General features: G+C 42.4%; 1 protein-coding gene across 2 annotated transcripts; it reads left to right on the forward strand.

The window, feature by feature from the left end:
- Nucleotides 1-4484: 4484 nt before the first annotated feature.
- On the forward strand, nucleotides 4485-12242 carry bcl6aa (BCL6A transcription repressor a). Of its 2 annotated transcripts, none has more exons than XM_083768215.1 (9): nucleotides 4485-4537; nucleotides 6717-6888; nucleotides 7004-7225; nucleotides 7351-8319; nucleotides 9145-9320; nucleotides 9464-9631; nucleotides 9764-9894; nucleotides 10700-10837; nucleotides 10943-12242. In XM_083768215.1, the coding sequence occupies exons 1-9, from the start codon at nucleotides 4507-4509 to the stop codon at nucleotides 11084-11086; spliced, it is 2151 nt and encodes a 716-aa protein (XP_083624341.1). In that variant the 5' UTR covers nucleotides 4485-4506; the 3' UTR covers nucleotides 11087-12242. The 2 variants fall into 2 exon arrangements, with proteins under 2 accessions (XP_083624341.1, XP_083624342.1); XM_083768216.1 differs by lacking the exon at nucleotides 4485-4537 and adding an exon at nucleotides 4878-4920.
- The last annotated feature ends 3488 nt before the right edge of the window (nucleotides 12243-15730 follow it).

Genomic DNA, 15730 nt, shown 5'->3' on the forward strand with positions numbered 1-15730 from the left:
AAAACAAATCAATGAATTGCGGGCCCTTGTGTAGTGATGTTGAATTAACCCACAGACAATTCATAACGGGACAATAAGCTGTCAATCTTTTCTCTGCAGTGAGTGGGTGCTGCATCATGTGTGTGTGTGTGTGTGTGGGGTGGGGGGGAGCGATGTAAGGACATTGATCGGTTACCCTCCATACTTTTCTCAATCCTCTGTAAGTGGGTCATTTATTTTTACTAAGTATCGGTTGAGTAAGTTTGCCAAGGTTTTGCAGTAATTATCTCATCCTTGTATAGCCGGGCACAGCATGGGGCCTTGGTAAATTACACATCTCTCTTCAAACTCCTGGATGGTTTATGGCCGTGCATTATGCATAACTGTGTTGGAGCGCCTTATACATCCCCCAAGTGGATTGAAATAAAGTTGACGCTGCTCTTTGTTTGGAGCTCGACAGTCTTTATTTGGCATTGCTGAATCGGAGATTGCTGTGAAAGTTTAGGTCTTAATTATTTTGGAGACTTGTTCCCCATTGGTTTGTGAACACCTGGAGTGCTTTTAGTGGGACGCCAGATCCAGATGGGCGGATGCTTGAGCAATCCATAGGGAAATGCCTCTTCCATTATAAAAGAGTCACATAAAGGGTGAAGAAAAACAATGGCACTATAATGCAACCTGTGATACACTGTAATTATAATGAAAATCATCCACGTAGATTATGATCAAGTAGAACTTGATCATAATAAATAGCCCTGTCACTGACATCAAACAATTATTTAGCTAACAATTACAGGAAATATAAAGAAAACGTGACATCTCTTTCCAGTAATTTTCAGAACAACATAGATCAGTCAATGAAAGCTGAAAATGTGCCTCATTGTTCCTAGCAATTATAATGAATGAACGGCTTGTGCAAAGATTCTAAAAGGACAGTTCAATAGTACTACTATGTAGTTCAATCAGTGGAAAGTAGAGTTATGGTCAGTCGGATTGTTTTCAAACACGCTTGCACACAAGCAGGTACAGTCCATATGCAAACATGTTGTGCACCCAAACAAGTGCACACAGACCAAATAGACGATGACTATATAATCCTGTATCATGGGAATTTCCAGTATTTAACTATGAGAAAGTGTAAATGAACAGCATGGTCTTGACCTGCTCTAAGTGTCATGAGAAAACCTTGTTGTGATTTGGCAAATAAAATTGACTTGACTTGCAGTCAATAAATATAATATACATACAGTACACACACACACACACACACACAGAAGGCTGAGCAGAACACATACATAAGCTATATGTTTATAACGTCTCTTCCTGTTTTCACTTGTTACCTTTCAGAGATAAAAGGAAGTCTCCTTTCTCGAGTATAAAATATTTATCTTAAATTAGTAGTTTGTATATTGTGTGGTTTGAACCAATCCCAATACAAAATGTGAACTTTCACAATGTCATTTTAAGACATCTAAAGTGCAATATCTGTAGTATAGTATATGATATTCTTTATGCGCTGACAAACATTTATTTCAGTATTAAATCTATTTTGAGCTTCAATCCATTTGAAGTACATTCTCACTGCATGGTCTGCATGTACATATTGTTTACACTGTTCATTCTACTTTGTTTGCAGATTAAATTGTTTCTGTATTTTATTTGAACAAAAGTAGAATATAGCCTACCCGTATTGTCCCGAATATAAGACTGATTATAAGACGACCCCCATTTTTCAAGACTCATTTGTGAAAAAATAACATTGAATGTCAAATAGTCTAGTCCCAGATTTAGCAGATTATAATATGATCCTTTTTTTAGGATATTTCTATCCCCAGGGGTCTATATTTCACTCTTCTGTTTAGGGCTACACCAAATCTCATCATCAAAATATGTTGTGAGCTTGTAGAACTGTTATTTTCGTTGTTTTTCACTGAATGTTCACCTATTATGACATGGCCAGGATTGGGATGCTAGGGTTAATTTCATTTTTGTGCTCTCTTCTCAGCTCAGCAAATGTTCCTTCTGAGTCAAGGAGTCAACAGGATAAGAGAGGAGGGCCAATCAGTGGCATGGAACCACCACAAAACCAGTTTCCAAGGTGAGAAAACAAATCTACTACTGAAACTTTAATTATGCAAATGTTATGAGGTGATCCAGCTATCAATTTAATCAATCCAGTTAGTTTGTCTTGTAAAATATGTACCCAAACTATGTAATTTCACTTAAGTCCTCAATTCCACAACAAGATGTTTTATACCCTTATTTAACTTTAGAATGAGAGAGAGAGAGAGAGAGAGAGAGAGAGAAAACACTATTAAGAAGTAGACTGGGAAATAAATACCCGCTTTTATTCATGTCCAGCTCTGACAGTTGATGCAGCATAAGGACACATTCTGCAGCAATGCATGCAATTCATTTTCCAGGACTTTTTCCACTTTAACTATAAATGAATCATATGCGTGAAAGCAGCAAAACTTCTACAGAGATTTTCCAATAAATGAGTGATTGAAATATCAGAGCTACGACCATCGACTACAAGTTAATGCCTCACACTGTGATGCGTTGTGAGCTTGTAGCTTGTAGAATGTAATGGAGTTAAAGTCAAGTATCCAAATATACTTTTAAATAAAAACTCAAGTACATTTTCTTTAGGTAGACTGTCCTACAGTATAGGCCAGGGGTAGATCGTGATCTACAGTAGATCACAAAGGATATACAGGAATAACACTATATATATATATATATATATATATATATATATATATATATAATTTGTACCTGCCACTTGAATAAAGGTGACTTACTTGATTGACATTAAAAAAGGCCCGTCAGCTCACCTCCCAATAAACAATAATGCAATACTTTGTTTTCAAGAGTGTTGCACAAACATCATTATAGCATTACAAAGAAAAACTATACCCCCCCTTTCTATTTCCCATTCCAAGTGTGTTTGTCTTATATGTAACGCCAGCGCCGCTATTTTCAGCAATCAATATTTTTTTGGGTGGGTAGATCTTGTTGATATGGTCATTTTGAAAGTAACTCTCAAGTCAAAATAATGTGGGCACCCCTGGTATAGGCTATAGTCTTACTGTCATATAGTCTTATACTGTCATATAACATACACATACAATTTGGGCAGGTGATAGGTGTGTACACTTGCCTACTTGGCCAAAGTGGTGTAGCTCTGTTGAGCTTTTATAGTAGTTGAGTTGTATTTGTTAATAGAAGCCTACACACCTTAACTTGTTGAATAATAATACCACAGGTGTTGTTGGAGTAAACATACTGTATGTGGTACGTTTTTTTCTACTTTTTCCCCACACCCGTTTGACCTTGACATAATGACCTGTTGAACAAGTTCAAATGCATACAATATCATATCATTGAAAAGGAGCATATTTTAAATGCATATGGGCCTAACATAATTCATATAGCTTCAGTTCATACGTGTCTTTGACGTTGCTTTCGATAGCTAGCTTAAAATAATATAATAATATAAAATAATATAATAAATACATTTTAAAAAAGGAAGAAAAATAACCCAATTTATTATCGTCCGAGCCGAGGACATCAGCCACTTTCTCGCCACGAATCTGACAGATCGGCATCATCGGCTACTCCAAAACTCGCCAAATATCCTCTTCTAGTATCAGTATCAGTATGGATCATAGTAGGTATGGATGCAGCGCACCCTTTAAACGTGTAAAACACGCACATACAGTACATACATCGACAGCCGCAGCAGTTATGGGCTACATTTCATGATCCTTATTCCGTATCCCATTCCCTTCTACGACAAACCCACAGTGATGATACGCAGCAGTCCGGAGCTTTGTTTGAAGACAGGAGACTGGAAATAGATTAAAAATGAAAAGGAGAGGGAAAAAAACCGTCCACATGAGGTTGAGAAATACATCAGATATCCAGCGTACAGTGTAGCATGATACATGGCATCCAATGTGTTTCAATCGGGGCAAAAGCGGCGCAGGGACATGTGCTTATGTCATGGAATATGAATTAAGACAGGTTACACTTCGTCGCACGACGGTGTAACGCGCCGAATATGGCCGATCTACAAGCCCACGACGCGTTGCGCGGCTCGCGCGTCGTGGGCTTGTAGCTCGACTATTTTCGCCGCGCAACGAAACACAAATCCAGGCTTTGGTTCTTCTGAGAACCTAGGAGGCGGGGCTTAAGGAACCGTCTACGTCGTCAGCTTGTCGTCCTATGTCTGGACGCAACCAATTGAAAAGGGGGGGACACAGAACATACAAAGACAATTTATCCTAAAATGCAGAAAAAACAAATAATTTTCTATCCGTAATTGGATAATTATAATTTATTATAACCGTTACAAAAGTCCTGCGCACAAGATGCGCCTATTTGTCCACTTTCGAGAGTTCACGTGTTGACCCCGTGAGAAAAAGGACTCTCCCCTGCCTTGTCAAAGTGGTACGACCGCAGACTCAAATTCCGAGAATTGAGCACGGATGATTCTTAGAACTGGGGTTCTTAGAAGTGGTGATGCAAGAAGTTTCTAGGAAAGCACTACCAGGTGATTTTTTAAATTCCCTTTTTCCTCTAATTTGGCGCGAAGTAGTTGACTTTAACTGTCACCTCAATGCTGATGTTTTTTCGTTTTGCTATGTTTAAATTGCATTTCATGTGTCCGATAATTTTTTATTTTAGTGTAAAATGTTTCTTATCCTAAGAGCCCGGTGCGGCTGCGTGTGATCTTGGGTTTTGTGTTTGGAGGTTCAGTTTTTGCACGTTAGGAGACAGGAGCTGCGCTGAATGAGGATCCATACTGTTGAATGGCTCCTTCTCTAGTGACAGTGACAGTGGCGTTGACAGATCAGATCGCGTTGCACTAGTCCTTCTCTGGTGGGCTGGAAATTGGAATGGAAGTAAACCCGTCTCTCCATCGGGCATGACGCCGTAATAATAATAGAAAAAAAAAAGCCAAAATCTTAATCGAGAGCAATCACTTGGATAGATTTAACAAAAAGCCGTAGATGCGTTTTGGAGTTAGTGGCTTTTACAGAATGTTAACTTGTAACAGTCCTACATATGTGATGGTGCATGGTGTTGTTGTTGTGTCTAAAGCTTTTTAGCTGCGCTCTGATTTGCTTTGACAGCGCTGTGTTTTTTAACGCATCTGACGGCATCTTCGCCCGCCGTCCATGTCAAAGCTGAACTTTCCTGGCAACATGTCTATTATATTTAACTCAGAGAGTGTACAAATAGAACCAAATGCACCCGGAGAACATCCTTTAGATGGTGTTTTTAGTTTTGGTTGCATGAAACAAGCCCCGTGGCTGACGTTAGGTCAATGTATTGTAGCGGAAACACTGGAGCTCACATCTGCTACAATGTTTCCTCCGCTCAAGAAGAAACATTGTCGCACTTAACTTTAGTCACATCGCTGTGCACAGCCTGGCTGGCACGCTGCGACCCACTCCAATTAAACAGCGCTTAATTGAAATGTGACCGTTAATGTAGCTGGTAGTGAAGTGGATTGGATTTAAAACTGTCAAAAACGGTCAATGATAATGAGGGATAACGTTAATTTGTGAGAATAAAATTGCTATGATATCGCTTAAAATAGCTGTTGTATCAAGATATTGGATCAATCAATATCGGTTTAGACTACATGTCTGCATTATATGGTTTAACTGTAAGTTACACTGTATTCGATTATTTAACTTAAGGTTGCATTATATTATTTAAATGTATGCTGTATTCAACTCTTTAACTTTATTTTCGTAGTGCTTCCAGTTGCAGGCTAGATTCCTGGCAATGAACAGAGCAGATCCTCTCGTAAATCTGTCTGTTATGGAATCTACTCCTATTTTGAGTTTGTAAAACGACGCCTCTCAATAGTATACAGTTAATCGTTTTAAGAAATAGGCCTGTCTACAACTTTGTGTTGATAAACAGTCGCCTATAGTGTCTATATCGGTCATAGTCAGTAGGCTACGCATGAACGCGGGCTATGTTGCCCAATTGTGCCTATTTCACTTAATCTTAAATCTTGTGCCATTTTTAGATGTTATAAAACAATGTGATGGTAATTTTGGTCTGGTCAGCCATAACATTGTCATTTATTATGTCTGCCTCATCCTAAATTGTGTCAAATCGTCGCCTCATTCACCGAATGGAAACTCCAGAAAAAGTCAAAATGATATGCTAAACACCCTTTTTGTTGTAGCTTAAGCTATCCAGTGAGAAATGGAACATATATTGTTGGCTCTCTAAATGGCACTGTTCTCAAAATTATATTTTCATATTAATTTAGAAAATTAGTAAATTACATAGGAGATGCACCCACTTAAAACCATCAGCTGTCATGTCCAATGCATTCCTTTATATTTGTCATTGATAAGACTGGCAGGTTTATGTTCGTTATCACGCACTGTATGTATATCAAATACGTAACTTTCCATGCGTGTAAAATATGAGAAACATTTACAGCAGCTACTAATTGTCAACCGGTGGTTGATTCTGTAAATGTTATTGGCAGTAGAATGGCGCCGCCTTCTGGCAAACGTTTCGCACAGTCTGACAGTTCAAGAGTGGTTATACAGTAAATAGGCTAATTGGTGAATATTACTTTATCAAACGTTGGGTCTTCACATGGTTTGGGTACCATAACTCCTTCTCACCCCACTTTCCACCACCAACACATAAACTTGGAACAGTGGATTAATAAGTATATCATGTTTTCTTTCCAGATCTTGACAAAATGGCTTGCGCAGCCGACAGCTGCATACAATTCACACGCCATGCAAGTGATGTATTGCTCAACTTGAACCGTCTGCGTAGCAGGGATATTCTTACAGATGTCACCATCTTGGTTAACAGACAGCAGTTCCGTGCACACAAGACTGTTCTCATGGCTTGCAGGTGTGTAGAATTTGTCATGCATGTGTGTAAAGTCTGATGAGAGCAATGTTTTCAGAAACTGCTTTGAGAGCTAATTGACTGACCATTATCTCTCCTTTTTGTTTGATGATTACAGTGGGCTCTTTTACACAATCTTTACCGACTCCCACAAGTGCAACCTTAACGCCATCAGTCTGGACCAAAAAGTGGACCCGGAGGGTTTTGCCATTCTCCTAGAGTTCATGTACACATCCCGTCTGACGCTGAAAGAGAGCCTGATCATGGCTATCATGAACACAGCCATATACCTGCAGATGGACCATGTTGTGGACACCTGCCACAGATTCATCAAATCCAGGTTGGTGAACAAAGTGGTCGTAGCGCCTGTTCTCTGATTGACATGGAGCCCAATGGTAAAATGTGTCTGACACCTGTTGCACGCTCCTCAGCGTTGTTGTGTTCACTCTGCATTTTTCTCCACAGTGATCCGTCCGTCAAGCTGGCCAGAGATGAGTTTTTGGTTAGCCCCTTGGTGTTACCTCAGGATGTCCACGCTTACCGACCCCATGACGTAGTTGACAGTTTGCACGGCCGCGTAGCCCAGTTCAGGGACGGGAGGCCCTATGGTTCGAACATGTTCAGTGGGGTCGGCACGCCCAGCAACTATCATCTCTACGGTCAGTTTCCTATGCCGGGATTCCCTTTCCCTCTCTGCAAGCTGACAGACGCCAAAAACACTTTTACAGACCTGGCGAAGGGTGGCATTCACAAGCACTGCTCTCCGCACGACAGTGCCGTTAGGGCCGATTACACCAGAGCAGTCAGCAACAGCTCTTCCAGCATCATCCATTCCACCTACGCCTCTAGGGAGGTAGGGAGAGACGACGAGATGAGGAAGGAGATTCACGAGGGATTCGGCCAGTCTGTTGGTCTCGGCCCCAGGAAGCGCACGTTTCCTGGCTTGTCCCTGGAGCAGCATCAGCAGCAGAAGGACATGGGCAAAGAGCTGCCTCCTCCCACGGAGGAGGACATGCTTCATCAGCATTACCCCCTGGGGATTGCCTCCTCTGCTGGCCGCAAGAGCCTGATGAACAGCCCGCAGAGCCCGCTCAAATCGGACTGCCAGCCCAACTCCCCCACAGAGTCGAGCAGCAGCAAGAACGCCGGCCTCTCCCAGGCTGCCCGCACCCAAGCCCCGCAAGGGACGCAGGACCCCAAGGCCCGCAACTGGAAGAAGTACAAGTTCATTGTGCTCAACCAGACGTCCAAGGAGGACGAGGCCGATGGACTGCGGGATCCTGGGATGCGCTCGCCCCCACGCCTCGGTCTGACATCCTACCTCCACCCCAATGACCAAGAGCACCTTGACCCGCAAACGACAACCAAGAGTAGCGAGCATGGCGAGGATCTACCGGCCCCCCAGGCCAGTCGCCTCAACAGCCTCATTAACAGGTGAGCTCTAATCTTACAGACGCAGAACTGCACTTTCATCAAAGTTGAAAAGCTAGCAAGCGAAGATCGATTATTAGTCACTGGCGCAATATGCACAGCCTCTGTGAAATGACATGATTGTGTCTTTCATTTTGAATGTTACTGGAAAATTGAAATACAAAGCAAGATCCCCTGTCAATTTAACTTTATTACACTCTTGAGTAAATTAACACTGAGAACAGGATGATTACTTTCATCAGTTTACATTTACCCAATGTGTATAATGTTAAACACATGAACTTTTCAATAATCTCCTTTCCAGCTAAAGGTGGTGCTGTACCTTAGACCAGGGGGGCGGGGTCGCCAAATGATTTATTATATCAGTACACATAGTACATGCATACACTTTCCTTAATTTTTATGATGTATTTTCTCTATTATTATGGTTATTGTAGCGGTCAATTTGTATTGGGGGTGGGGAGGGGGCAGGGGTCACAGGACATGGACAAAGCATTTCCGGGGGTCCCCAGACAAAAACGTTAAGAACCCCTGCCTTAGACAACATTTAAACCCTATGTACTTAGTTGACTTGGATTGCCCAAGAAATCTCTTCAACAAAAAATAGCATATCTACAAGCTCTGCCACGTTGTGAGCTTGTAGATAAGGGGCGCTAAAAGGGGGCTAAAAAGGGGCGATAGAGTTCAAGTGATCAAAAAACAAATATGCTTTTGAAATGTAGGCTACTGCCCTTTTAGAGTTCCAGTGGTCTGTGGTCAGTACGGGTGCCATTTATTTGTAAGACAGTTCTATCACATGTGTACTATTTGTTTTTCTATGTTCTCCAGAGCACTGGAAGGATCACAGAGGAATGGTGACAGCCATCCTTCTCACTACAAGAGGAACTGCTCTTCCTGTGGCTCTCAGTCTCCCCAGCACTCTGAAATTTGCCCCAACACATCAGGGTCTCGTTTGACAGAGGAGATGGGAGAACTGCACTCAGAATACTCTGACTCCAGCTGTGGTGAGAACATTTGACTGATTTATAGTGCAAAATTCCAAGATACAAAATTCCATCTTTGGCTAATATAAATCGACAAACTATTATTAATTTACTCCAAAACGTTTAAATCAATTCAATGGTGTTTTTATCCCCACCCTCAACAGAAAACGGTACATTCTTTTGTAACGAATGTGACTCAAAGTTTGCTGACGATGAAGCCCTTAAACAACACATGCTTCAGATGCACAGCGACAAGCCATACAAGTGTGACCGTTGTCAGGCAGCTTTCCGCTACAAGGGAAACCTTGCCAGCCACAAGACGGTTCACACAGGTAACATGAACAACAACAAACTTAAGTTTGGATTTATTTTATTTTGTATCTATTGGTGGTAATGGTGGCACATTCTTCTGAAGGCATGTGCTCTTGCTAGGTCTATTACTGAAAATGTTGCTATGTTTTCAGGAGAAAAGCCGTATCGTTGTAATATCTGTGGCGCTCAGTTCAACCGACCAGCTAACCTCAAGACCCACACTCGAATCCACTCAGGAGAAAAGCCATACAAATGTGAGACATGCGGAGCTCGTTTTGTACAGGTGAGCCCCTCTTGAGGTAGCTCAATGTTAATACTATACTTAAGGTTTTGGATTTCCTTCTTTTTTTTCCCTGTATAAGGTAGAGACTAATGGCTTTTAACAAAACAAAACAGAATGCTAACGCACGTCGCACATGGATCCATCATCTTCAATGTATTGAAGACAAAGTGTTCAGTTTTTGCCCTCAATAGAGGGTATGCGTGTGACATCATCATACCTGGAAGTTATGCGGGAATGCCCACTGAGTGGCAAAAAACTACTTTCTGGCTTTGACAGCCCATTCATCCAAACAGAAAAGTCCTGTCTGATTGCATTAATCAATGTTAAACTCACCAACATTGCAGGCTTGCAGCTGTACGAAAAGCTTGAATTATCCTCTTTCTAACTGCAAAGTTTGTTTCATAAACATCTACCATAGAAACGCTATGAGCTACTTTCTGTCAAGAAATGCCCTGCATTTGATTATTGTCAGAGTTTGGAAGTGCTTGTTTTCAATAACTCAACATTTTGCTGCCTCCTGCATTATGTGACATTTAGAAACAGGTGGTACGCAGGACGGTTGAGTGATTTCCAACGAGCGCTTCCAGACTACAACACTCCATGCTACTCAATGTTTTGCCACTCAGTCTAGATGAGGGGGGCGTGTCCTGGTGCATACTCTCTATACATTGAAGATGATGGATCCATGAGTGTGCTGACCCGTTTGTTTTGTTGTCACAGTTGTGCACCTGGCATAGTTTAAAAGATCAGGAGCTATATGTGAGCTTCTTCTCATTGATTAATGGCTTTTCACATGTGATTTTAGGTTGCTCATCTCCGTGCCCATGTGTTGATTCACACTGGTGAGAAGCCATATCCATGTGAGATCTGTGGAACACGCTTCCGTCACCTGCAGACACTTAAGAGTCACCTGCGTATACACACAGGAGAAAAGCCCTATCATGTAAGTCGAGTAGTAGTCAAACAAAACAGTTATTCAGATACAGTAGTATACATACAGTAAACTTATAATGTACCTTTTTCATGATTTTTTTCTTTCCCCCACCAGTGTGAGAAATGCAACTTGCACTTCCGTCACAAAAGTCAGCTACGACTACATCTTCGACAGAAGCACGGAGCCATTACAAACACAAAGATCCAATACCGTCTGTCTACCACGGACATGCCAACAGACTTGACAAAGACATGCTGAACAATGGGATGGGTGCAATCGTGACCATGGCATTTGAAGTTCTCCAACTTGTACAATCATCCAAACTTGTAGTGCCACACTGTGTTGATTTAGATTTAAAAAAGAGGAATTAACTGGCAATGAATGCCATCTAAACGGGTTTCCACTACATGTGAACATAGAGCCATTTATGGCATCTTAGTCACTTTATTGTTTCTATATAAATATGAATATATAGCTATGGGAGTGTTTCTAAGCTTTGAAGGTACGTATATGAAGCTTTATTTTGTTGAAGGATGGAATGTAAACAATCCATTTTTTTGAGGATACAGTATTTTATATCAAAGAACTTACTTTTCTGAAAGTATTGAAATTTTGATTGACGGGTGGTACATATATTTTAAGATAATGGAATTTCTGGCAGTATAAAATAGTTGTCTATACATTTCTATCTATGTACATGTAGAACATGTCAAGTTGCCATACTCGTGTGAAAGAGACTGGGACAAAAGTATAATTTCAATTGATATTACAATGGGTTTTATTCTAAATCGTATCAGACTGCTGCTCTTCAAACTAAAAAAGGATTTGCATGAGGCATTACTGCTGTTGCCAACTGTCAACATACATTAAGTGGGCAACTGCATAACTATTGTCACATAATGTGTAATTATATCTATGTGATTGCTCTCTGCTGGCAGAGCCAATCTGCAACTTAAGTGTTGAAATATGCATTTCAAGGTACTGCTTTGTTATGACCAAGAAAATATTTTGCTTCAATTGTATTTGTATTGATGTGATTTATTTTTTTCTTAAGTGAAGGTTTACAGTTTTGGTCATTGTTCTAGAACCTACAGTAAAGTCGTGTAAGTGTCAATCTGTTTGTACTGTACATACACTGTGTATTCAATGTGCCTTTATCTATGGTGACTGAATACATTTCCATTCAGCCCAATTCTATTAAGGTACAACTCAAGGACACCACTTGTCCTAAATTCCTGCGTGTGTGGGAGTGCGTGCGCATTTGTATATAGTTTTTATGCTCCGTCTCTAAACATGCAAATTCATCATTGCTTGAGCTGTAAATTTATCTTCAGGATTTTCTTTTTGATTGAGCTTTTCTTTTTTAAACTACATTAAACTTATTGTACAACCTTATTGATGTATGAATGTAAAATAAAGGTATTGAATTTCTATGTATTAACCTCTGAGTGAAGCGTTGACCTTTGAAGAACAATTGAACCAGGTGTAATCAGGACAGTATAAAAATCTTCATAAATTTGAGTACACAGCTGCTAGGGATTTTCTGACCAAATCACACTAATTATTTGAAAAGATCTATGAGCCATAGCATCTTTGAAGGCCTCTGCCAGTCCACACCCCAGAGCGTGTGTGCACAATTGGCACAAAATACTGATACAGTAAAAAAAAAAAAAGGATAGTAGTTATTACAATGTGTGCCTGTCACAAAATCCTAAGGCACACCAGATTGCCTCTGCACACTGTTAGTGGTATTTGACTATGGGACGATTCATACTCCTATTTTAGAGCCGAATAAAAGTCGTTTCGGCGCTGTAGAGCCTACAATGTGACATCATTTGAGGTTCGGGGGGGCGGGTACCATCCTAAAGTCGGCTCTTCGCGGTGCTACTGAAAATTTCTGACGAGCCGAAATCATTTCGGCACTACAGCGCCGAAACAGTGGTAAAATAGGAGTATTAATCGGCCCTTAGTCAAAAGGAGAGGTTGAAAGAGAGTTCTGTTGTATTAAATAGAAATTTCACGAAATACCTTTCGTTTATGGGTAGGTTTCCTTCAAAACCTAGCTGCAGAACATTTTATGTGCTCCCAGGACAGAAAATTCTAGAATTTTGCTGTCCTGGGCTCTTGGGGGTGAGTGACGTAGGAAGCTACACCCACGGCCAGTGTGAAGGGGCCCCACGACGTCCCACATCAGAGCCAGATAGACCTCGCCATGAACGTCATGCCAAAGATGGTCACGGCTATCGCGGCCTACCTGGCCAACCCGGCAGCTCCTCGAGTGGACCACCACTCTAAGGACCCTCAGCTCTTGTCCAGCAGCGTGAGGGAGGCCTCAAAAATAAACAAGTGGCAGTACGGACACATGTCCCTAGCGGCAAGCGATCTCAACGCAGGAGCACTTCTCCAAGGTTCTACCAAGCGCCTCCTCATTGAGATGGGACGGAAGTCCACTCCTGTCCTGCTGGCGGAACTGCCCGAGGACCTCGCAGAGCTACGCCGCTTGAACCACGAGATGGCCACTCTCCAGTCTGTCTCCGGAGTGGAGACAGACAGCGACACCCTGCAGGACGTGGCAGAGCAGACCGCCGCACCTCTCCACCGCCCTACAAGGCCAAGAGCGCTCCCAGGGGCCGAGGCCAGGGGAAGCGTAAATGACCTGTCCGGGCCGGGTCATCTTCCCCACACTCAGAGTTCAGGGCCAGAGGGGGGGATCACGGATCTCACCTCAGAGCCTGCGCTAAAGCGCTTAAAATGGGCTGTACACAGTGCTGTGAACACTGCTGTACAGACCCAAAATGTTGTTCAAATGTGCAATTCACCACATGTACCTGTTTTAAGTTGTTCAATAAAGAAAACAAAAAAACAAAAAACAACAATAAAACCAACTCTGAAGGGCAAAAGCCCAGTGGGACAGATAACCCACACTGTGTCAGCAAAGGCTGGCACAGGCCAGAAACTCCACGCCAAAAAGATTCCTCACTACCAGATAAATCCACTAGAGGGCGACATTTCACACAAGGTAAGTCTCCCCCTAGGCACTAGGCAGGCAATGCACCACGATGACGAGCACAGTTCCCTGTGCTCGTCATCGTGGTGCACGTGGTGCACGTCATCGTGGTGTCACGTCATCTGTCATGTCACGGGGCAAGTTGGCAACCCGTGCCCTATAGACACTAGAAGACTCCACAATGTGAAATTGAACATTACAAACGCACACTGCACAGCTGCTCCCATTAATTGACTGTCATCAAGCTCCTTGGAGGTGTGGCTATGTGTAGCATCATATACTGTACTACTTATCTGGGTTGCCTAATGCTATCATAATTGTGTTGTGTTTGATGTGATACCTTGGAAAACATTCAGACTCTAAATGTGTAATTGTATAGTTGGTCTAACTCATGGGTCATGGTTTACCTGGTTTGAGTAGATTGGTCCAATTACTAATCATTGTGGGTGGGGTCTCACCTGGTATATAAGGGAGGCTTGTGGAAATGTTTGGGAGGCTGTTTTCCCGAATATTTGACGATGGGATTCTCAGATTGGCTTGAGACTAACAAAGGAGACAACTCCAGGGGAGAGCTGGCAGGGCCAGGAAGGCATAGCCTGTTTTCAGTTTCTTAAGTTCTTGGTTTGTTGTTTTTCCTTAGTTGAGTTGTCAAGTGTTTTCTTACTTTCTGTTATTTGAAAGTGTATTGTAAGTCTTTATTCGGGAAGTATTATTTTTGCCTGCACAGTCAAATCCAGCATGGGCCGGTCACTCTGTGTTTTAAGGTAAATAAAATACCAAAAAAGATCTACATTCTTGGACTGTCGATTCTTGGAGCCTTGGCCGTTCGGGCAACTTTACATGTCACAATGGCGGATATCCGGGGCTTCCCCGTGGATCATCCGTACTATTCAGACAGGATACAGACTACAGTTCGCCTCAAAACCACCCACCTCCAGGATAATTATTTTCTCAGAGGCAAGCGGGCAGAAAGCCGCCATTTTACAAGAGGAAATCAATTCCTTAATGCAAAAAGGCGCAATCACAGAGGTGTCCCCCGATCAATCAATGAACGGTTTCTACTCAAGTTATTTCTTGGTAAAGAGAAAGGGGGGCGGACTCCGTCCCATTCTAGACCTCAGAGCTCTGAACCGTCACTTGAAAAAGCTGCGAAATGCTGACCACCACTCCTCCTGCGCCTAATCCGCGAGGGGGATTGGTTTACGTCAATAGATCTGCAAGATTCATATTTCCACATTCCGATTTACCCCCCGCACAGAAAATTCCTGCGCTTCGGGTTCAAAGGGAAAGTGTACGAATACACAGTCCTTCCCTTCGGAATGTCTCTGAGTCCGAGAGTTTTCATAAAATGCACCGTGGCAGCTATTGCTCCCCTGCAACAGCAAGGAATCCGTCTCGCAACATATGTGGACGACTGGATCCTACTTGCAAACTCTCCACGAGAAGCACTGTCGCACACACATCACGTGCTCAGCCACCTCGCTCGGGTTCTTAATAAACCACGAGAAGAGCATGCTTATGCCGACGCAGTCAATAGACTTCATAGGCATAACACTGAACTCAATCTCCTACACGGCCCGCCTGAGCCGAGAGAGAATAGAGGCAACATTGCAGTGCGTGGCATCATTCAAAAGGGGACGCTCGATTCCTTTTCATGCATGCCTCCGGATGGCGGGGTTAATGGCCTCAGCGGTCTATTTAATCCGCCTAGCAAGACTACATATGAGACCTTTCCAACAATGGATAGGCTCTCTACATGTACCAATGCACCGTCGCCACCAGAAGGTAACAGTGACGTCACAATGCATACTAGCCCTTCAATGGCGGTCAGAGGACGTCCCTATGGGAAAGCCTCTGATCAGGAAAGTCGTCACCACAGACGCCAGCATGACAGG

This window comes from Protomyctophum parallelum, assembly GCF_964188405.1.
Source record: "Protomyctophum parallelum genome assembly, chromosome: 6".
NCBI lineage: Eukaryota > Metazoa > Chordata > Actinopteri > Myctophiformes > Myctophidae > Protomyctophum > Protomyctophum parallelum.